The following is a 24,098-nucleotide window of genomic DNA, read 5'->3' as shown; positions in this document are numbered from 1 at the left end:
GAGGCGGGGTATATGGGAATTTCCTGCACTGTCCTTGCAGTTTTTCTGTGAATCTAAAACTATCTATACAAATAAAAGAGAAAGATGCAAATTGACCGTACCTTCGACGCCCACCAGCCAGTCAGGAGTGAGCATGCAAATTAACCCAACAAAGCTAGTGGGTTAATTTGCATACGCAGGTGCCAAGCGGCTGGTGTCCCGCACCACCCCAGCCGCTCTGGGCCTCTGGGCAGTGTGGGAAGGCGGAAAGGCGGCTCTGGCTGGAGCGAAGGCGGTGCTGGCAGCCAGGGGAAGGAAGGCGCATTCTTGCACGAATCTTCTTGCATAGGGCCTCTAGTTCTAAAATAAAACGTCTATTTTTAAAAAATACACATTTTTATTTATTTCAGAGAAGAAGGAAGAGGGAGAGATAGAAACCTCAATGATGAGAGAGGATCATGGATTGGCCGCCTCCTACTCACCCCCTACTGGATGGGGATAGAGCCCACAACCCGGGCATGTGCCCTGACGGGAATCGAACCATAACCTCCTGGTTCATAGTTCAGTGTTCAACCACTGAGCCACACCAGCCAGGCTAAAAGTCTATTTTTTTAAGTGGGGAAAAAAATCATATGCACCTTACAAATGTGTCTTCCACAGTTCCATGTGTGCTCTGTGGAGTAAAAAGGAGCCTCCTGCACTTTCTGAGCAGGAAAGGGAGCCCTGTGAGTGTGAATGTGGACATACCCCCTCTACCCTCGCAGTTCTTTTGGGGGAGGGAGCACCTGTTCAGCTTGTTAAGTAAAAGCACTCTGCATATGGCATTATTTTTGTACACTGCTTCACATACAACTCACTCATTGTGGTGTATTAAAACTATGTGATGTTGCAGGAGTATGTTTCATTTAGTATAGTGTATTCCGTGAGCATTTTGAGTATACTTTCGGGAAGTAAAGTAAAATATGTCATCGTAGAAAGCAGTTGGCGCTTTGGTAATCACCCGATGGAAGGCAAACTTGGCTCAATCCCGGGCCTGTGGGATCCCAGCTCTCTCCGGCATCATTTAGAACAGCGTTCCACATTAGGATGGGGAGGCGATGTTAAATCAGTCCACACATGGGGGTGAAGAGTGGATGCTTAGCCCTGCGGTCCGTCAGAAGGAGAGCAGGAATTGTGCATCTCATCTTTACAGGCTCGGTGCAAGTATTCAAGTACTTGATGAGGCAGTTAAGTTCTCTGTCTTCAAATGAAAGTTACACCTTCATTCAGTGACAGATTGACAAATATCCGCGCTACAGTTTATTTCCGGTGCCAGGGAGGATCCAGGGAGATAAAAAAGAAAAAAATTTTTAAGCAATAAAGGCACCTGTAGGTGGGTAGTTTTTGGCATTTCCTGGGCCTTAGGATCCAGGCGTGGGCTCCTCCTGATTCCTGTCCTCACTGCCTTTCAGCTCCTTCCTTGCCCCTGACGTCTCTCTGCCCAGCACCTCGTGGTCTCTCAAGGTTTTATGAACAAACTAGAGGCCTGGTGCACGAATTCGTGCACAGATGGGGTCTAGCCGGCCTGCCCCAATGGTGGGGGTGGGAGGCGATCAGGGGCGGAGCTGGCCTGGGAGAGGGGCCGTGGGCGGTTGGCCGGCCCCGCCCCCTAGTCAAGAATTCCTGGTCGAGGGGACAATTTGCATATTAGCCTTTTATTATATAGGATAACCCAGACAAGGCGGGGCGGTGGACAAGTGCCACCACACAGCACATTACTCCTGGAGACGGAGGTCGGCAATGGGGGGGAAGGAGGAATTCTCTGCGGCTTTTAGCCTTTCCAACTGCTCGTCTGGAGAATGTCCTCATTCTTTCTTGGACAGAATACGTTTCCTGCGCCCACTCGGCAGACAGGGATAGTGTGGTACTTGGCAGAATTCATCCCCTCCCCCTCTTGTTGTACTTATTTGCTACATCAGAAGAGTATGTGTAGCATAAACATAACACACAAATCCTATTCAGAAGGCAGAGGCCCATGAACCCGCCACCTGCCCTCAGATGGGAGACTTGGCAACACCTCCATGTACCCACCTTCCCTCCCCCAGATGTGACGACTCTGTGAACTGTGGGGTCTTCACTCCCTGGTTTTCCAAAATTTATACTTTCATCACTTAAGTATAAAACCTTAAGCGATGCATTGTTTCGTTTCGGCTTTGAGAGCCACACAAGACGCACCCTTAGGGCTGCAGCCTTCTCCTTAGTTCCGGTCTGTTTCTAAGCGTCCATCTCCAACGTGTGGAACGTACGACTGCAGGTTCTCTATAGGATGCTGTCGTATAGCTGTTCCACAGCTCGCCTAGCCCTTCTCCTGATCTGGGGCATTTGAGTTTTCTCCAGGTTTCCTTCATGAGGACCAGTGGCCCGGTGGACATTCCTGGTCGAGGTCACCAGGTGCATCTGTAGGAGTGTTCACGGGGCGGTAGTTCTCAAACATGAGCGCCTGGCAGAACCCCTGGAGGGCTTTGTTAAGCAGATGGCCGGGCCCCATTCCCAGACCTTCTGATTCAGTAGGTCCGGGGTGGGGACAGAGACCTTGCATCTCTGATGACTCCAGGTGACCCTGTGGCCTGGGACCGTGCTTTGGGAGCCACTGGTCTCGGGTGAGCACCCAGGCGGGGGTGGCTGGGCTACGGGGTGTGCCCCGGCCCCACAGTGGAGGAGAATGCCCAGGTGTTTTCCCACATAGTTGTCACTGTTTTCTCCTGGCAACACAGAAAAATTCCACTGAGCCACTTTTCAGCAATCCTTGGTATTCTTTATGTCCTTTCTCTGCATTCAACGTGATGGAAACTGTGGGAGGGGAAAGAATTTATACGCGGAGACAAGCGTGTTTTACACTTTCTGAAAAGGAGACAGAGATCTTTAGACGTTTGGGGATGTTTCCTTGGGCGTAACAAGCGAAAGAATGGACCTGAACAGGTTTGCCAAGGAAGGTAAACAGTGCACAGTCCTTGTACCTGTAACAGAACGTCTTTGACCAGCGTGAGGAGAGCTGGTGGGTTAGTCATTCAGGTTCATATCAAACAGCCAATTGAAACCGGGGACGGTCCTCACGCACTGGCTGGTACCATCGGCACCGCCATGTTTGTCTATTCTCCCCTTAGATTATCATGTTGTTGAATCCATAGGCCCTTCATTTTGAGAAGACAAAGACCCAGGAGAGATGTGGTTGAAATTGTATGATGTTGTGACAGATAAGATGATCACAGACTGATGTGCCACAGGCCAGACCTGGACGGAGACAGAGATGGGCGTTGGAAATAAATAAGGGGGCAGGGGATGGTTGGTGCAGGGCACTGTTCCCGTCCCTCGCTCACGAGGTGGCGAAGCAGAGAAGGTGGAAAGAGCATCGGCTCCCCTGGGCAAGCCTTGGTGTGAGAACCGGCCCAGGCTTCCTGGTCTCACCTGAGCCCAGTCTCCCCGCTGAATTGGACTCAATCCTGTTGACCTCACAGGCTTTGGAGGGTGACTCGAGGTAACCCGTGCGGGCCCCTGGCACGTGGTAGGACACTCAGTAAGGGTTCCATCGCCTCTTTTCCTTCCGAACAGGTTTTATAAGAATAGAGACTATTGCCAGGCCGGTGCGGCTCAGTGATTGAGCATCGACCTATGAACCAGGAGATCACGGTTCGATTCCCGGTCAGGGCACATGCCCGGGTTGTGAGCTCGATCCCCAGTGTGGGGCATGCAGGAGGTAGCCTATCAATGCTTCTCTCTGATTGATGTTTCTATCTCTCTCTCCCCCTTCCCTTCCTCTCTGAAATCAATAAAAATATATCTTTTTTAAAAAACAGACACTACCGCCATTTTTATGTTAGTTCCCTGTTTGCACAGCCCTTTCCCGTCTAATTCTCCAGGCGCCCTGATGGATGCTGTTGTCATATCCTCCCTTTGTGCTCGTCCCCATGACCTGCCTCCCCTCGGATGCGTTCACTCACCTGTGTAGTTGGGTCCTGCCTTTCTCCGAGGCACCTCACAGCTGTGTGCATGAGCCGTGGTCTGTCACTCTGTCACCTGAAGGTAGGGATGACAAGACCATTACTCACAGGTGGCGTTTAACCTGTTCCCCTCCTCGGCTCTGCACAGAAACATCCGCGTGAGGGGGACGCACACGACTGAGCACTTACCCGGTCGGTGACAGACACTTGGCAGGTTTTGTCTCATCTAACACCAAAAAGTACAGCCGAGGTGGGTCCCGTTATTACTCTCGTTTTATACGTGACGGGATCGCCACAGACCTCAAGCACAGTGAGCTGAGTGACAGGAGCCAGTCCCAGAGGACGAGGCAACTGTAGGACTTTGTCCAAATGAAATGTCCGGAATAGGCAGATCCATGGAGGCGGGACATACGTGAGGCGTTGCCGGGAGCTGGGGGGCTGGAGGCAAATGGGGAATGACTGACTGACCGCTGGTGGGTGTGAGGTTTCTCTATGGGACAGTGAAAATGTTCTAAAGTGGATGTGGACGTGGTTGCACAATTCTGCGGCTACGTTGCACTTTGAGTGAATTGAGTTTTGAATGAATGAGTCATGGGGTATGTGAATTATATCTCAGTCAAGCTGATTTTTTAAATCGTATTAACAACGAAAACAAAACCGGCACAGAGAAGTTAGGGAACGTGCCCACGATCACAGAGCCAGCGAGTAGCAGGGACGGGGCTTGAACCTGGCACGTGAGTGAGTGTAGGTCCGCACTCCATGCCTCTGGATCCCTCCCACCCCCCATGAAGCCTGACAAATTCAAACCGCTCCAGTAAGCCCCTCCCAACCCCCCACTCAACTCTGCCTCTTTGCCCAGGGTTTCCTGCGTTTCCAGGCAGCCTGCGCGCTCCCTCTCCTGGGCCCTGGCTGCCCTGAAAAGACCTCATCTCCAGTGCTTTTCATAGTGTCCTGGGAGGCGGGCTGCCTGTTTGCCCCTCAGTAAAATGCTTCTAGAGAGCAGAGCCTGGATCCTTTCCATCCCATAACCCCCAGGCCCAACCTCGTGGCTGCCACCGGCCCTGGGTGTCAGGTCCTGAGGCTGTGGTTGAGATCACGGGGTGCAAGCCAGCCCCGGCCACAGAGCACCCTTCCACGAAGAAATGTCCATCCCGGCTAGTATGGCTCAGTGGTTGAGCGTCAACCCATGAACAAGGAGCCCACGGTTGGGTTCCTGGTCAGGGCACATGCCCAGGTTGCAGGCCGGGTCCCCAGTGGGGGACGTACAGGAGGCAGCCGATCAATGATTCTCTCTCATCATTGATGTTTCTATCTCTGTCTCCCTTCCTCTCTCTGAAATCAATAAAAACATATTAAAGAAAAAAAAGGAAGAAATGGCCCATGTGGGGCACTTTTATGGACACAGTTGGGTTGGGGAGTTTGAGTGATGAGCTCTTCACATGGACGAGGCCACAGTGGCCAGGCTAATCGCCACAGGGTCACAGAGCACTGCTTTCTGTGATTGCAAATTGAACCTCATCCCAGACAGCTTTCTGGCAAAGCCCGTGCAGGTAGGATGGGAGACTAGATAAGGATGTGTATGATTCGGGGAAAACACAGCATGGCCTGTGGAAAAATATCCGCAGCTTCACGTCCGCGTGGTAGGCGTAAAAGATGCTCTCGCACACAGAGGAGAGGTGACACTGCCTCATTTTATTCTCGTTCTTTCTCCCCGTTACAGTCCACAGGGCACGGCCTTGGAAGCTTTAGTCAGAACGCGACTGAAATTGGACACAGGTAGGGATTTTAAGAAAAATTAAATTTCTCTATCAGAAAGGTCCAAGGCTAGTAAAAGCACACGTGCAAAGACTAGAAGGACAGGCATCAAGAAGTTACCAGTAATGGCAGCTCACGGGAGCCAGCTCTGAAGTCGTGCCAGGTTCTCTACACTGTAAACTCATGTCACCCTCTCGTTCTTCTTCTGTTGTTGTCCCCACTTCGCCCGTGGAGGGATCCCGGTCTGCGCTAGCTCCCTGTTCTGGATGGCACGGTCATGAGTGCTTTTTTAAAAAAAAAATATGTTTTATTGATTTTTTACAGAGGGGAAGGGAGAGGGAAAGAGAAACATCGATGAGAGAGAAACAATGATCAGCTGCCTCCTGCACACTCCCCACTGGGGATGTGCCCGCAACCAAGGTACATGCCCTTGACCAGAATTGAACCTGGAACCCTTCAGTCAGCAGGGCGATGCTCTGTCCACTGAGCCAAACCGGTCAGGGCATGAATGCTTTTTAATTGCTCTTCTCTGCTTGTCTACATGTTTTGAATTTTTTACGATGATATGTATTATTAGAAATAACACATATTAAATGCTATTATAAACAAACTAGTGGCCCAGTGCATGGATTCATGCACTGGACCTCTAGTATGCATATAAGATCTCTGGTTAATCTCTTCCTGCCCTCCCCCGCCTTCCCTCTGAGATTCATCAGTCTGTTTCATGCTTCCATGCCTGTGGTTTCCACTCCTGCGTTGAGCATCCGCCCTCTGATGGTCAGTGTGCGTCATAGCTACCGGTCGGATGGTCACTTAGGCTTTCATATATATATAGTTATTAAAAACAAACCAAAGAAGGCACTCTGGCTGGTGTGTTCAATGGTTAGAGCACCAGCCCAGCACCAAAGGGGCGTGGGTTCAATTCCCAGTCAGGGGCTCGAACCTGAGTTGCAGATTCAATCCCTGGCCCTGGTCAAGGGACATGTAGCACATGTTGGGGGCAACCTGTCAATGTGTCTCTTTCACATCAATGTTTCTCTCTCTCTCTCTTTCCCTCCCTTCTACTCTCTAAAAACCAATGGAAAAAATATTCTCGGGTGAGGATTAACAAAACAAAGAATGTAGCAACTGCAGAACAGAAATGCTTTTCCAGATGACGGGGCTGCCTTGCCTTTGGAATTGGGGCTCACGCTAGCCCGTTAACCGTGCGTGGGACTGAGTTGAGAGTCTGGCTCTGGCTGCAAGGCTTATGAATAAGCACCCGCTCGCTGTTAAAGTCATCTGTGAGTGCATCACCGTGCACGTGGTTAATCCACAGAGCGGTGGGGCCTGCTGGCTCATTCCGGGGGCCTCTCCCCTCCAGGCTGCTGCCCCAGGTCTTCCAATAACAACACAGATCTCCACCTGGGACTCATTCACAAAGAAAACAGAGATAAAGCTGAAGTGGTTTCATGAGGGAAAAGCCTCCGTGCGCTTGATGATTTCTTGGCAAAGGAAGGACGGGAAGTGTGCCGCCGGCTGGCGTCTCCTCGGGCCCGTCTCGCTGGCCACGCGTCACGGTGTGGGGTCAGCATTCCTCGCTGAGACCCAGGGGAAGGGCGGTGCTGAGGTTCACTGACACCCGGGCTGTTTCCAGGCTGATAAAGGTGCCGGGCACGTGATTTCTCAGGCTTTCCAAACACAGAGCCGTTGCGGTTCCATTGTTTCTCATCTGATGACCACCAGGTCTGAGGAGACCTTCCCCACCTCCGTCCACCTCCGGGGGATGCTTTGCGCAGACGGGCATCCGAGGCAGCCAGCCTGTAAAGGCATCGGCAGGGTGTGGCCCCTGCCTCACAGGTGGGCATGAGAAATGTCTGGCCTGTTCGGGAACGTTCGGGGGCCCTTGCTTGCACCTCAGTTCTACGTCATGCCGATGGCCTCCTCAAGAGAAGGAAGCTTTTTCCCCTGTTTGAGTGTTTGGCTCTAATTGAATTGGGGAGCATGGCCTTCTCCATGGAGGGTGAGAGAAGGTTCCCAACGTGCCTGCCATGGCTGAGCAGAAAGGTCCACGTCGCTGTGATAGGAGTGGCTGCAGATGAGCCACGTTCTCCCCCGAGGAGGGGTAAGAATATGCATCCAGCCCTAGCAGGTGTGGCTCAGTGGATAGAGCGTCGGCCTGTGGACCTAAGAGTCCTGAGTTCAATTCCGGTCAAAGGCACATACCTCAGTTGCAGGCTCCTCCCCGGCCCAGGCCCTGGTCAGGGCTTGTGCAGGAGGCAACCAATCAATGTGTTTCTCTCACATCGATATTTCTCTCTGACTTTCCCTCTCTCTTCCACTCTCTAAAAATCAATGGAAAAACATCCGCAGGTGAGGATTAAAAAAAAGAACATGCATCCAGCTGTTGAAACTCTTCCGCATGCAGGGAACCACACCACAGGTGCTGGAAGGGCAGGGCGGGCCTCGGGGCGCAGGCCCCCTGAGGTCACACACACCTGGCTGAGTAAGCCAAGGCCAGGGCTGCACCTGGGTGAACAGACAAGCCAGGTGGCGCCTGGAAATAGAAGCCTGTTACCCAAGAGGGAGGTTGGTCTGAGCGTCATGAAAAGTGGCCAGACTGTGGGTGAGAGCAGATGCATTGAGGATGAGCCGGTATCTCTGGCCGACCCTTTCCTCACCTCCTGCAAAACTGAGCAGGTGCTCGAGACCAGTGGTTCCCAATGTGGGGCACACGCCCACAGGGGGGCAATTTGATTTTTAAGGGGGCAATTCGAGAATGAGTTATGAACAATGAATTTTTTGCATTTCTTATGGTTCTAGGCGCCTCATATACAGTATATAAATATATGGTGTGGCATATTTATGCATTTCAGTTCTCTATTATATGTTCTGAAATTTTATTTGCTATTTTTTCAGATCACTTCATATTATTTTTTTAAACAATTTCTTAGTGATTTCTTCCTCAGTACTTAACTGTCCTTTCGTTCTTTTATTTTTCTCTTTCATGGATGCCATATTTTTTTTTTTTGGAAGCTTGTTTAGACCAAGTTAATGACCTTTTAGGCTTCCTCCACGTGAATAGGAGTTCACTTTTTGAATAATAAGAATTATATGTCATGGGGGAGGGCATCAGGATTTTAGAGATGCTTAGGTGGGGCGTGGCCCAAAAAAGCTTGGGAACCCCTGCTCTAGATGGTCCCTGATCTATTTGCAGGTCTCCTGCTTGCCTCCTCCTCTGGTTCCCATGCAACAGGCCACTTCTCAGTGGAAACAGGCAGCTGGGAGCAGGTGACAGAGACTGAGGTGGGGGTTTGGGGGCACAGGGTATCTGGAGACTCTTACCGAGCAGATCCTGAACCCGGGAGGGAGTCCCCTTTAACAAGGGCCCTGTGGAAAGCATTCCATACATAAGTCTCTCCCTTAGAGCAGGGACACACACTTATTGGTTATAGGTTGTTTTTAATCTTGCTAAAACTTGCACTAAGGTTCCACTGAAAATGAAACAGTGCCAATGGTTGTCATTAGAATAAACCCAGCACACAGCGTCGTGTGATAGAATGAGTCCTTACTTGGCTGTCTGTCCAACTAGGTCCTGAGCTGTTTGAGGGCAGGACTCTTCCTGCTCCTTCCTCCGTGTCCACGCGGCACCGATGTTGGAGGAAGGCTCCAGGATGCATGGAGACAGGGAAGGCACTCCCGTCTCTGCTCCCCTCATCCCAGGCTGAGCGCAGGGCGCCTGCGGGGCCCCGTCGGCTCTTAAACACCGCTTGGGATGCTGAAAGGCTACCACCGGCTGGTTTGAACGTCACAAGCTACTTTCATTATTACGTTCGTGTGTACTTCTCTGGCTAAGACGGACAATGAAAAGAGAAATGAAAAGAAGAACACAGCCCGGTCACAGGATTGTGAAACTGGCGGCGAAAGTGATTTATAGCGCGCGCGTTAGAGGTCATGGAGCGGTTCAGTGGGTTCTTCTGATTCATGTTTCTTCTTTCCATGTTTTCGCTCATTTAAGAAGAGCCAAAGTAAACACAGAAAACGCGGTGAACTTCCTGCTGGCCTTTGGTTTCCTTCCCCCGTGCTGGAGCGGGGTCACCGGCCACTCCATTCCACGTGCGTTTTCCTGCCGGTAACGAGGTCCACACTCAATAGCCGAGGCCTCTTTCCCCTGCTCTTCTGCACTGAGGCCAGCGCTCCTGTTCTTGTTTAAAAAACAATACATTGGGGCCTGGCCGGCGTGGCTCAGTGGATAGAGCGGACTGAAGGGCCCAGGTTCGATTCCGGCCAAGGGCATGTACGTTGGTTGCAGGCACATCCCCAGTAGGAGGTGTGCAGGAGGCAGCTGATCGATGTTTCTCTCTCATTGATGTTTCTAACTCTCTATCCCTCTCCCTTCCTCTCTGTAAAAAATCAATAAAATATATTTTAAAAAAACAAACAAACAATACATTGGGGCTCGGCCGGCATGGCTCAGTGGTTGAGCATCGGGCTATGAACCAGGAGGTCACGGTTCGATTCCAGGTCAGGGCACATGACCAGGTTGCAGGCTCGGTCCCCAGTAGGGGGCATGCAGGAGTCAGCCAATCAGTGATTCTCATCATTGATGTTTCTATCTTTCTCTCCCTCTCCCTTCCTCTCTGAAATCAATTTTTAAAAATTGTTTTTTTAAGTTAAAAATTATGCATTGGGAACAAATGAAAGACAGCTCGTAATTGTGAAGTTATTCCTGAACATGGAGGGAAGAGATGAGCTGTGAAAACGCAAACACTCTAATTGACTGTGAGCTGTGTGCTTACCACATTAGAACTGCGAATGCCAGAATTTATTTTCCCGCTCAGTGGCCTGACACAATGGTAATGAGCTGCTTACACACACAACTGTGCATTTAAAAAGCCTGTAACGTCTTATAATTAGAGGCTGACTTTGCTGCCAGCCTGGCAAGCAGTCCGACTGTTTCTGTGAAGACTGACGGCTTCTGCCTTTGAGGAGCTGCTGTCATCCGGGCAGAGTGGGAGATTTCGGGCCTGATTATTCAGCCCATGGCCGTATCTCCTCTCCAACCTGGGTTATTTGGGGTCATTTCCCTGCTTGCCAACACCCATGGCAGAAAGTAAACTATCAGATTTTACTTACAGTTACTTTTATTTTATTTATAAAAGAACTTGAAGTTCAAAACAATGCATTCGACCTTTTACTTACAGTTTTTTTAAATAATATTAAGCCTGGCCTGCATGGCTCAGTGGTTGAGCATCGACCTATGGACCAGGAGGTCCCAGGTTCGATTCCTGGTCAGGGCACATGCCCAAGTTGCAGGCTCCATCCCCAGTGGGGGGCATGCAGGAAGCAGCCGATCAATGATTCTCTCATCATTGATGTTTCTATCTCTCTCTCCCTCTCCCTTCCTCTCTGAATTCAATTTAAAAATATTTTTAAAAAGAACATTATGTTCCTTGAAGGCCCTTTAACAAGCAGTGAACTTAAACATTTCCACATGCCATACCACGAAGCCGTAATTTAGATCCTGGGGATACAGAGCCAAGGAATGGTACTATTCATCGTTCAGTGTTGGTAGAGGGGCTGGGATCATGGCTTATCATCCCTTCCACGCCAAACCCCTCTCTCCAAAGAGATAAATCTGGTGCTACAACTGGACAAGCACCGAAATAAATTGAAACCCATTTCACTGTAATGTTTCTCCTGTGACAATCCCACTGGATGCCCTGTAAGGTCCCTCTGAATTCTCTGAAAGATTAATTACGTCCCGTAGAGTTTGAGGGTTAAGGATATGGGCTGGGAACTGGAGATTAATTTGCCAATGACTTCTGTAGGTTTCTGGTTCTGTGATGAGAAATCAGCAAAGGTTCATGCTCTCCCTAGGGCAGCGCATTTTTTATGATCATTTCTCAGGCCACTTGTGGCCATGCTCTGACATTTCCTGGGGAGTAAGTAAATGATAGCAATCTAGAAGCGGCATGGGGGGCCCTGACCGGGTAGCTCAGTGGGTTAGAGCATCGTCCTGATACATCAAGGTTGCCGTTAAAGAGGAATAAAATAATAAATTATTTTAAAAATTAGAACCATAAGTGAATATTAGTATATTTCTGAGGTGAGGAAGGACTTTTCTCTCCATGAATCCCAAAGCCAAATGCCAGTAAAGGAGAAATTGATGGATTTGCCTACATCAAAAATAAACTTTGGCCTAGCAACAAAACATTTATGTAAAAATAAAAGACAGATAAATTGGGGGAAATATTTCACATATGTAAAAGTCAAGTTAATTAAAAATACATATAAATGAAGAGCTCTCAGAAATGGATAAGAAAAACAATATCAGGAAAATGGACTAGGCATGAATAGGAATTCACAAAAGAAGAAATACAAAAGGCCAAAAAACAATGTAAAAAATTAGGCAATGAAACAAATGTTGGTGGAGAAAGAAAGTAAAAATTCTAGAAGAAATACAGTTGAAGGCAGCGGAGAGGTAATGTCTTCGTTGCTGATAACGATGGGATGAGTCTGGTACTAGCACACACTCCACCAGTGTTTGTCGAATGAATGAGTAAGCAGAGATGCAGAACACAGGTGACCTGCCCGGGAGAAGGAACACTTCAGATGCACATTGTGAAATCAGAACAAGTCTTAGGCGCCCAGTGCAAACTAACTGACTGACATTGTTAGTTTCCAGAAAGCAGTCATAAATAAGAGAAAGGCAGAGGTAGAGGCCGTTTTTGAGGGGGGTGGGAAGGGCAAATTAGGTCAACTTTTATTGGAGAGCCTGTTTGGCCAGTAAAACTAGAAACGATGTCATCCAGAGACAATCCTTAGCGTCCACTCCTGACAGCCTCCAGGGGGAGTACACCGAGATAGAAGAGGCTCTGAGATAGCACCCAGGGTTTAGACCATTCTCTTCAAGGCCTTTTGTCTGAATGCGCAGCTGCTCGTCCTCTTCCATTCCCCGTGGATGACAATGACTTTGCCCTTTTCCAGCCTCGTGTTCTGGCCATGAAATCTAACCCCTCAGCATCAGCAGTGTGATGGACAAGAGGCGCATCCGCTGCAGGGTGGACCTGGACCCTGGTTTGCACTGGGCGCCTAAGACTTGTTCTGACTTCACATTTCATTTTTTTTTTAATAATTGACCAAAGCCCCTCGCATTTGGGTTAGCAGCCAGAGTTCAGGGGAGGTGTTTTTGTTCCTTCAGTGGGAAAATGAAGCCTAGTGAGTCAGCCTGTTCCTTCCCCCTGACGGCTGAAATGCCACTGTTACGGTATCTTCAAACATTCCCTCTGGCAGTTAAGTTATGACACTGATTCCCTCTGTGCCCTGAGTGTCACAGAGCTTCCCGAAATGGGTTCTTCTCTACTGGCTTTGGGCAAAAGAAATTTATGGCTGCTTTCTGGAAACTAACAGTGTCATAATGAAATGTCTCTAAGCAGAGGGCCCGGTAGAGCCCCCTCAAAGAACAGTTTATTGCAGAGCAGTGATTCATTCAGATGCAGCCCGGGAGGAGCCTCTAAAAAGAACAAGGTTTGCCCAGCCGGCATGGCTCAGGGATTGAGTGTCGACCTATGAACCCGGAGGTCCCGGTTCCATTCCTGGTCCAGGCACATGCCTGGGTTGTGGGCTCGATCCCCTGTGTGGGGCGTGCCGCAGTTGATAAATGATTCTCTCTCATCATTGATGTCTTTCTCTCTCTCTCTCCCCGCCCCCCTCTTCCTCTCTGAAATAAAATATATATATATTTAAAAATTAAATAAATGAATAAAAAGAACAAGGTTTGAGTGGTGGGTCTCTAAAAAGTCTTTTAAAGAAATGGAAGGAAGAGAGGGGAGGAGGAAGGGGACCAGAGGAGAAGAAGGGAAGAAGGGGAAGGGAAACCGGATTTTCCACAGGAAGCTTCAGTTTCCTACAGCTGATTTCCATAGCAAACAGGAGAATGTGTACCGACTATTTCTAGGAAACTCTAGGTAAGGCAGGGTTTGTCGTGGTGCCATAGTAACATGCTGTCTTAGCTCAGGCCGCAAAAGCCAGGACCACAGGCTGGGTGACTAATGACCAATGGAAGTGTATTTCTCAGAGTTCAGGAGCTGGAAGTCCGAGGTCAGAGGCCCGCACAGTAGGCTTCTGGGTGCAAGCCCTCTTCTGGGTGCGGCCTGCCGACTTCTTGTCGTATCTGCACGTGGCAGAGAGAGGCAGAAAGACCACCCCGCTGACTCCAAGGGCACTAATCGAAACACGAGGGCTCCACCATCATGACCTCAGCGAACCCTACTTACCTCCCAGAGGCCCACCTCCACATACATCGCGTTGAGGCGTCGGCTTCCAGCATATGCGTTTTGGAGGGACATAATACACAGGAAATGTCAAGAGTTAGTAGAGAAGAGATACAAACTGGGGAAGGACACAGATGATGATGATCTGTCACTCAACTTGCCCAAGCCATGCTTCGTTCCTTTTTTTCTCTTTTAATATGTTCTTTATGGATTTCAGAGAGAAAGGAAGAGGGAGAGAAAGATAGAAACATCAATGATGAGAATCATTGAACTGCTGCCTCCTGCACGCCCCACACTGGGGATCGAGCCCACAGCCTGGCATGTGCTCTGACCGGGAATCGAACCGTGACCTCCTGGTTCATAGTTCGACGCTCAACTGCTGAGCTACACCAGCTGGAGCCATGCTACACCAGCTACAGCACCACACATCTGAGTAAAACCACCAAAGACCAGAGAGCCACCAATATTCTCCAGGTCTTTGGCTTTCAAACTGGATTTCTGGGGGCACTGGGATCCCACCAGAGCTAAGAGGCTGCTGTGGGGGTGGGAGGGGGTGCAGAAGGTGGGCTGAGAGCCATCAGGGTGCAGGTGGCATTTTCATAATTCCTCAAAGTGTCTCGCAGCCAGAACTTCTCACTCAGGCTGCTACGAGCCCTGCGTGGTGGTAACATTCTACTTAACTGAGCCATTTCTTTGTAGTCTGCGGGAGGGCAATTTAGCTCAAGAGAGAACATAATTATAGGCGCTCGCTTTTAAGGCGTCGCTTCTCAGTTTAGAAGTTAAGTAGCTCTGGAATTGGAACACCTACTCGAGGTAAGTAAATGATTCTCCCCCTGTTTAAATTCGAGCAGTCAGAAATAATGACAGCATTTATTTCAGCCATCATCCTAGCTGATGCTTGAGAAAGCATGAAGCGCAGAGCTACATGCCCCCGCGACTCTGTATTTCTCTGGGAAATGCAGTTTGTAAAATTTCCCCTTCAGAAGCTGACGTATTCTGACTCCCTGGAGGCTAATTTTTGTTGCTTTCTGAGTAAGATAAAAATGACGGTGACTTGTACTAATGCACATGATTTAAAGAGTTCTCTGTCACACCCAAGTTTTCAACTTGTATCGTTACGATATGCAGTAATTTATTTTTTTACTTCTAATGCACTGGAGGCCCAGTGCACGACATTTGTGCACTGTGTGTGTGGGGGGGGGGGGGGGGAGGGGTGTTGTCCCTCAGCCTGGCCTGCACCCTTTCGCCATCTGGGAGCCCTCAGGGGATGTCATTGAGCATCTGCCCCCTGGTGGTCAGTGTGCATCATAGGAACCGGTCATTCCACCGTTCGGTCAATTTGCACATTACCCTTTTATTATATAGGATTGCTAAGGAGTCTAGAAATGACCCCGAATTCAGCAGTTAAGAGGAAAATAGTTAAATCTTTACTATATATGATTTTATGATATTTTGTCAAAGATGCTTCACTGTGAACAAAATGAGAGAGGAGTTAGAACCCTGAAATAGCAAAGTCTAAAAATATCCTTAACCTTAGGAAGGACTCCTAACAGCTCGGGTTTGCAGTGAGACCATCTCCCCTCAGCCCGCGTGGTGCCTTGTGAAATGCGTTCAGTCTGTGATGTCATTGTAGTTGAGAAATGGGACAGATAGAACTTTTCTTGGGTGCACTATAGATGTACCTGCCTGGCCTGTAGGAGAGCCGTGGGTGCCCAAGGTGAGCTCCCTTCAGAATCCTGGGGTGATCGAATGTATAGAATGAGCTCAGATCTGCGCTCTGTATACACCAAGCACAGAATATTGGAATCTGAAGGTCCTTAGAGTTCATCTGGGCCACCCTTCCTCTCTGAAATAAAATATTCTTAATGTTAGGAATATATATATATATATATGTATTTAATATGAGAGGGGAGACTGTTAACAAAAGAGACTTAACAGATAAAATGCGTGGACCTTGTTAGGATCCTGACGTCTACAGATGATCTGTAAAAAAGTCATTTTGAGAAACTTGAATGTGGATGGGTATTATTTGGTGTTAAGGAATTAGTGTCCATTTTGTAGGGTGTGATAATGGCAGAGTGGCTCCTTTGGGAGCAGGAAGTCCTTGCCAGTTACAGTGCGTTGTTATTAATGGATGAAATGGGAGTTTCTGGGATTTACTTTAAAAGACTTCGGTAAATAAAGGGAGTGGGCTGGGCTAGCAGAAACGTGATTGGCAAAAATGTTGACAATTGCTGGAACTGGGAAATGAGAGTTTATTATAGTACTAGAGGCCTGGTGCACAGATTCATGCACCAGTGGGGTCCCTCAGCCTGGCCTGTGCCCTCTCGCAATCTAAGACCCCTCAGGGGATGTCGGAGGCCTGGTGCATGGATTCGGCCGGATCCACACAGGCCAGGCCAAGGGACCCCACCGGTGCATGAATCCATGCATATAAGATCTTTGGTTAATCTCTTCCCGCCCTCCCCCTTTCTCTCTGAGATTCATCAGTCTGTTCCATGTTTCCATGCCTGTTCGTTGAGCATCTGCCCCCTGGTGGTCAGTGCACATCATAGCACCGATCGAACGGTCAAAAGATCAAATGATCGCTTAGGCTTTTATAAATAGGCTAGAGGCCTGTTACACGAAGAGATTCGTGCAATAGGCCTTCCCTTCCCTTGGCTGCTGGCACTGGTTTGCCTCTGGCACTCGGGACCCAGGCCTTCGCTCTGGCCGGGCTCCGGCCAGAGCCGGCCCTGGAGCCATCAGGCTTCGCTCCACCGCTTGGAGCCTATGTATGCAAATTAACCGCCATCTTTGTTGGGTTAATTTCCATACTCTCTTGATTGGCTGGTTAGCGTAGCAAAGGTACAGTCAATTTACATGTTTGTCTATTATTAGGTAAGATTCTCTCTACCTTTGTATGTGTTTGAAAAATATCATAATGCAAAGCTTTTACATCTTTTTACCTTGAGTTGTTGTTTTAAGACTATGGAGTGGACAACATCTACATAAAAGGGTGGAGACTGCAGGCCTACTAGGACACCTCTCTTCTTGGTCTCAATGAAGGGCTCTTTTGGGGTTGACTGGGGCCCTGGCAGTCCCTGATTGCTTCATTCCTGGCCCCAAGAACCCCAGGGAGTTGCCTCGGGGTCGTGGTCACATAAAACAGGTCGGAAATGGTTCCGTGGAGCTAGACTGCCGTGGACTGCCAGGTGAGCTTCTGTGGCCTCCAAACTACACTTGTACATCTTTGGTCCCCAGTCGACTGGCTCATCTCCCAGATTCGGGTTGGACACAAATCAGATAGGTTCAGGCTGGAAGCACAGGGAATACATTGTGCATTGAGAAGCGGCTCCTGTGACAATCCCTTCATTTCTGTGCCTGTCAAATACAGGGAGACCAAAATGCATGGAGCATAACAGGGTTTAAACTGACGTATTTACATCACCTGTTGGAAGAGGCATGAATACATGTTGAAGTGTATGTTTTAGTAACGACTGTAGGGTTTTAGCTTCTGATGGCAGCCAGTCTCCTGATTTTGGTGCCAGATTTGGCAGCCACTGCAGCGTGGGTGTCTGTGTCAAGCATGGAACTACAGATGCTTGGTCCATTTCCCTCCCTCAGCTCTGCTTCCAGTGTGTTCCCCTGACAGTCACTTCCACTCACTCAGCAGAGGTAGGTGGAAAGAGCACAGGCCTGGGAAACGAGACGCATCTAGGTCCTGATTCTGGCTTCCCACTTTTAGGCAAAGTGACTGAATTCCTCTTTTTCTCACTCGTCCAATAAGGCCAATAGACTGGAAACTAACACCCAGCTCCCCGGCGTGGGGGTGAAGGGTCAGTGGCACCTGGCAGAGCACAGGCCTTGGTCATGCCCGTGTCCTTTCCTTCCACCCAGGAGGACCGACCCTGAGGCTGATTATTCTCAGTCCAGGGCATCCTCGGTGCTCAGTACTCTGAGCTTAAGAAGGGGCGGCTTTCTCTGGAAAAGCCTGCATTGTCAGCTTACACACGCCTAAGCCCGAGAGGGGCAACAGCTATGGAAACACCTCCACGTGCAAACATGAGGAGGCTGTCTGCCAATGCGCCTGGGAACACCCCCATTTTCTGTTATTTTTGCTGATTGGAAAGATGGCAGTGATCAATCAAATACAGTAGGTGATCAAATGTCATGGATTACCCTTTCTTTAATAAAATCGAATGTTTTAAAACCAAATAAACAAGATCAAGTCTAGAAATTTTAAATTCCTGGAACATGTGGCAAAATCACTGGACGTCTCATTCACGGGAAAATCGGTTTGTCAAGCTCGCACATGGGCTTCAGCAACACACCTGTGTGTGCATAAGTCACACGTCCAGGACGAGGCTGCGTTCAGGACCCTGATGCCAGGGGAGCCCCATCACGCCTTCATGCTGGCCCTTGAATCAATGGGCCTTGTTCTGTAGACGGCAGTTTATCTGTCTTGGCCTAGAACAGTGGTTCTCAACCTTCTGGCCCTTTAAATACAGTTCCTCATGTTGTGACCCAACCATACAATTATTTTCGTTGCTACTTCATAACTGTAATGTTGCTACTGTTATGAATTGTAATGTAAATATCTGATATGCAGGATGGTCTTAGGTGACCCCTGTGAAAGGGTCGTTCAACTGCCAAAGGGGTTGCGACCCACAGGTTGAGAACCACTGGCCCAGAAGCTGCGCTCCTTGAGGTCCAGGACCTCGGACAGGTCATCTTTGTGTGACCCAGACCCCTATGCAGGCTCTTGAAATTAACAGATGAACTTAACTCAATAAATTACTGCTGCCCAGCCAGTGATTGAGCATTGACCCATGAACCAGGAGGTCATGGTTCGACTCCCCATCAGGGTACATGCCCAGGTTGCGGGCTCGATCCCCGGTGTGGGACGTGCAGGAGGCAGCCGATCAATGATTCTCTCTCATCATTGATGTTCCTCTCTCTCTCTCCCTCTCCCTTCCTCTCTCTGAAATGAATAAAAACCTATTTTTAAATTAATAATAATACATTATTACTATGACCTGTGGCTGAGAGCTGCCCCACTTTCCACAAGAAAAATAATTGTCACCTTTGGGATCGGACAGGAAGATTTCGGAAAAGAAAGCATGCCCATTTGAATCTCATGCTACACGAGAAAGCTCTCTTCTGATTCTTGGCAAATGTATCACTGCTCTCTTTTCTGTTTCTCATTTTTCTTAGTGACATCCAGTGTCCTACAGCTGAATTTTTAGTAACTTGTCTGTGTGCCTGGGTAGAAAGGTCAAGAAGGTGGAAATCGTGAACAGGAAAAGACAAGAGCAAGAGAGACATTCTATATTTTGTCAACCAACACCTCAGTGTTCACTTCCAGAGCATGAGGTGTACATGGGAAGAATTTTGTTTAAAAAATGAGAAAATGTTGAGCGAATTTCTCAGCTCTACATATCCTGGTATCTGCTGTGTCTCTGCCTGGAACAGCCCCATCCCCACCACCATCACCTTCATCATCACTTGTTCACACACACAGAACACGCACACACATACAACACACACACAACACGCACACACACCCTCCTTTTCTACCTAACTTCTCTTTAGCTTTCAAGTCTCCATGCTTTGTCTTTCCAGAACCCCAATTCTGAAATGGGCTCCCCTCTAAGCAGCTCCCCTGGGACCCTACAGCACGAGGCTGACCACACAGTATTAGTCATCGCCTCACTGGACGAGAGCTCCCTGAGGGCAGGGCCCAGGTCTGTCTTTTCCACAGCTCGATCCCTCATTCCCCGAATGGCACTCAACGCGTTTATGGAACACATGAATTTCGATGAGCCTGTAAAAGCCCTTTCTTTGTATGAACCTTTGTTTATCTCTCTGAACAACATCTGTCAAGTCTGGCTGTTCAGGTTGTGTACTGCACTAGGTCGTCCAGCAGAGTGGGGAGGGGAGGCGGAAATCAGCCCACCTACCCATCACCAAGCCATTTCACTGGCCGTGCCCACCTGGAGGACAAGATGCCTTTTCCTGGTTTGCCCTGTGGCTCCATCTCTGAACAACGTGTAGCATCTTCAAAGGCAGTGAGGACTTGCCCTCGAGTTCCTAGGAGGACGAGGCCTGGGTGCTTCGGTGAAACCGTTTCTGTGGGTCCTTGGCCCACATCAGAGCCAAGACCCTGACCCCATCCACGGCACGGCTCTCCCTCACGCTTCTTTCCTCTGACTTTTGTCTCCTGCAGGGTTCGGGATGACGACTCCCGCGACAGTAGGAGGGAAAATCTTTCTGATCTTCTATGGCCTCATTGGGTGTGCAAGCACCATCTTGTTTTTCAACCTCTTCCTGGAGCGGCTGATCACCGTCATTGCCTACATCATGAAGTCCTGCCACCAGCAGCAGCTCCGGAGAGAGGGGGCCCTGCCCCGGGAGAGCCCCAAGAACTTCTGCAGTGCAGTGGGCGGCCTGGCGGGCTGGAAGCCCTCCGTGTACTACGTCATGCTGATCCTGTGCCTGGCCTCCCTCCTCATCTCCTGCTGTGCCTCGGCCATGTACACCTGCATCGAGGGCTGGAGCTACTTCGACTCCCTCTACTTCTGCTTCGTGGCGTTCAGCACCATTGGCTTTGGGGACCTCGTCAGCAGCCAGAACGCCATGTATGAGAGCCAGGGCCTCTACCGCTTTGCCAACTTCGCCTTCATCCTCATGGGCGTCTGCTGCATCTACTCCTTGTTCAATGTCATCTCCATCCTCATCAAACAGTCGGTGAACTGGATCCTGAGGAAAATGGGCAGCGGGTGCTGCCGGCAGTGCCAGGGTGGCCTCCCGCGGGCACGCAGGAACGCGATCATGCCAGGCAACGACCCCTCAGAAACGGGCGGGGTGATGGACAGCGAGGCGGGTGGGCGGCGCCCCTCGGAGGAGATGATCTCCATGAAGGACTTCCTGACCGCCAACAAGGTGTCGCTGGCCGCCCTGCAGAAGCAGCTGTCCGAGTCGGCCAACGGCTGCCGCCTCCAGACGGGCACGCAGCCTCGGGACAGCGAGTTCTCAGGGGGCGTGGGGGCCTTTGCCATCATGAACAACAGGCTGGCAGAGACCAGTGGGGACAGGTAGGACCGAGGAGGCCGAGGGGAGAGCGGCCGGGAGAGGAGCGTCACCAAGCTCGGCTCTGCCCGTGGCTGGGCTCGTCCTGGGCCGTGCCTCTGGCTTCTTGAAGCCCAGCTTGTTTGGGCTCCAACAAACAGCCGGCTTTCAGGGCCACAGAAGCTGAAGCCTCGATGCCTTCCTCCTTATCTTTATTCTTTTCATTTAAATTCAGTCTTTTAAACACAAATCATAGAGCAGCCCAAGATAGTGGGCTGTTTCTTTGCTCCTCCTGCTCCAGGGTCTTAACTATTTGCTGGAGGGGGAGAGGGAGGGAAGCCTTGATTTCCTGCTGCTCTGACCTTCCTGTGGAAATAAAACTCTTCCAGATCCTGATTTCCTCCTGGAACCCCGCATGGCCTCGTTCACCTCCTCCCTCCCCAGCCCCTCAGCGCGAGCAGGGGAAGTGTGAGGCAGGTCTGGGCTCCGGCTGCCTTCAGAGCAGGTTGCTCTGCGGTGCCACGGCCAAGGCCACCATCTGTTTTAGTCTTTACCTGGTTCCCTGCTTTTTGCTTTTCCTTTTTTTTTAAGATCTTAATGTTTGGGACCTCCGTGTGCTAAGAACATGAAATTCAGCAGCGAAGAGGTCGGGGAGCCTCACCTTTGAGACTAAAGAATACGGTTGGACATTCTCCCTGTCAGCGGGCACAGGGACCACTTCGTTCTTACCAGGCCTGGGGGCCCATGGCGGAGATCATACCTGACTATGTGATAGAACTGGAAACTCAATAAACCCTCGTTTTATTAACTAAGAGTCTGTGGCTGCTCCTTGTGGGCAGGGGGTGTGAGATGTCTAACGAAACAGGCGTTTATTGCACTCAGAGGCAAAGGAAGCAGGAAATGAACCTTTGGAGATATGATCCTCATCTTGGATTCGTGGCTGGAGAAACATTCCAGGCCAGAAAATAAAATGTGGCTTTCCTTGTGGAATCTGTTTCAGTTCTGCCTTCTGGGATTGTAACAAGCCCGGTTGCATAACCTCCCAAGTAGTTAACATGTCCGCGCTGGGAACAAGGGCTATTCATCTTCACGTATGCAGGAGGGAACGTTTTAGGGATGAGAGCACAGTTAGAAAGAGATAGCTGTTGTTTTTATACGATAAGAATGGTGCACACACAGTTCTTCCAGAAGTGACGAGAAAAGGACGGGTGCGATAAAGAAGATAAAAGGGCCTTGGCCAGGAGCTCAGTGGTTAGAGCATCGGCCTGCACACTGAATGCTCTCGGGTTCAATTCCCGGTCAAGGGCACATTGTACCTCGGTTGCAGGCTCCATCCCCAGCCCTAGTCAGGGCCCATGCAGGAGGCAACCAATTGGTTTGTCTCGCATCAATGTTTCCCTCTCTCTCCCCCTCACCCCCCTTTCCACTCCATCCAAAAGCAATGGGAAAAAATCCACAGAAGATAAAGGGGAAAAAATGATGCCTAATGAGACTGAAATGTTGAGCAGAAGCCATCAGAGTTGGACCATCACATCCAACCGCCTTGTTTTTTTACACAAGGAAACGGGCACGAAGGGGCTGCTCCTTGTCTGAGCTCTCGGGCCGATGGGGTACAGCGAGGGGAGCCCAGGTCTCCATATGGGGAAGTCGGGCTCTTCGTCCAGGCTCCACACCGCACCGAGCCCTCCTGCAACGGCGCCCTCTTCAGGCCGAGTTGCCTTTTCTTCCAGCGGACAAACCCAACTATTCTCTTCACAAGGTCAGACGTGCCCAGCAGCAGACGTGTGTTAAGTAGCAGCCCCAGGCTTTGACTTGTGGGGCTCTGCAGCTCCGATGTCAGAGGTCTTCATCCCTGGGAGAAACACCTCTTCATGCAGAAGCATTCCAGTGGGTAAACATAGGAGGAGCCAGGGCAATAGCTTCCATCAGAACGTCAAGGTAGCCGTTGCTGCCCGAGAGATCCACGGCGGGCGCTGACATTAGTGATGCTCACATTTAAGCTGAGTCAGGATACGTGAAGTCTCAATGGATCGCCACCAAAGCATCTAGTAATCACAAAGGGAAAAATAGCAACTTCCCCGTGTAGAATTCTGGCAGACACCACATTAACCAAGAGCGTTAACATCACCAGCCGCTCAGGCCGATGTCACGCATCACCGGAAGCGGTGCCCTGAGCAGGACACAGCACCTCTGGGACATCCTTCCCAGGAACAGGTAACTTAGTCTAATCACGAGAAAACCACAGACAACGTGAGAGGCGTCCTCCCAGATAGAGCTGTCAAGCTAACTAGAGACAGAAAGACCGCTGTGCTGTCTCAGGTGGGAAGAGACCGAGGAGGCGTGACGATGAAATCCAACATGGGAGCCTGGACTGGACTGGATCTTGACACATGAAAAGGACGTTAGTGGGAAAGCGGGGTGAGCCCCGACAACTTGTAGCCTAGTTGGTCATCGTCTTTACTAAGGTTGCATTCTTGGTTTTGATGGTTGCTCTGTGGTTATGGAAGGTGTTCACATACGGGGAAGTTGAGTAGAGGTATATGGGAACTCTCTGTATGACCTTTGCAATTTGGCTAGACATCCAAAGTTCTCTCAGAGTGAAACGTTAAAAAAAATCGAAACTTTCTCAGGATGGCACACAGCCAGTCACACCTCGATTTGAGCCAGGAGCTGAGCACACACAGAGGACTCCAATCGGATCTCACATCCCACGCGAGTCATGGCCAGGGATCTCCAGCAGCCGCCCAGAGTGTGGTCCAGCCCAGCAGCAGCCCCTGGGGATGTGTTGGAAGTGCAGATTCTCAGCGCTCCAACCCGACGGAAGGAATCGGAGGCGCGAAGGGCAGGGCCTGGCGATCTGCATCTTAACGCGTCCTCCGGGTGATTTTTTTTCCAGGAAAGAATGTTGTCCTGAGCGTGAGCTGGAAAGGACAGGAGAGAGGCCCTCCCCTGGAGCCCCACTCCTGTCCCCACCACGTTCTGCCGCTGTGACCGTATCCCAGTGCCTCCCAGACTGAATCTCTGGTCTGCATCTCGGAGCCATTGCTGGTGAACTTGACTTGCCCAGACGCCAAAACATCTA

The 24,098-nt window shown here is 50.0% G+C and overlaps 1 protein-coding gene across 1 annotated transcript in view; it reads left to right on the top strand.

Moving 5' to 3' along the window:
- The window catches only part of LOC139001693 (potassium channel subfamily K member 13-like), a 70,140-nt gene extending 49,070 nt beyond the window's left edge, over positions 1-21,070 (top strand). Inside the window, exon 2 of the mRNA XM_070403209.1 lies at positions 20,175-21,070. Coding sequence (XP_070259310.1) covers positions 20,175-21,046 — 872 coding nt within the window. The 3' untranslated portion in view covers positions 21,047-21,070. The remainder of the gene's footprint in view (positions 1-20,174) is intronic.
- The last annotated feature ends 3,028 nt before the right edge of the window (positions 21,071-24,098 follow it).

Source organism: Myotis yumanensis, unplaced genomic scaffold (assembly GCF_028538775.1).
Source record: "Myotis yumanensis isolate MYYU_CA2020_CCGP unplaced genomic scaffold, mMyoYum1.0.hap1 SCAF_1, whole genome shotgun sequence".
NCBI classification, from domain to species: Eukaryota; Metazoa; Chordata; class Mammalia; order Chiroptera; family Vespertilionidae; genus Myotis; species Myotis yumanensis.
Note: the sequence above shows the minus strand (reverse complement) of the source record. Positions and strands in the feature narration are given on the sequence as shown.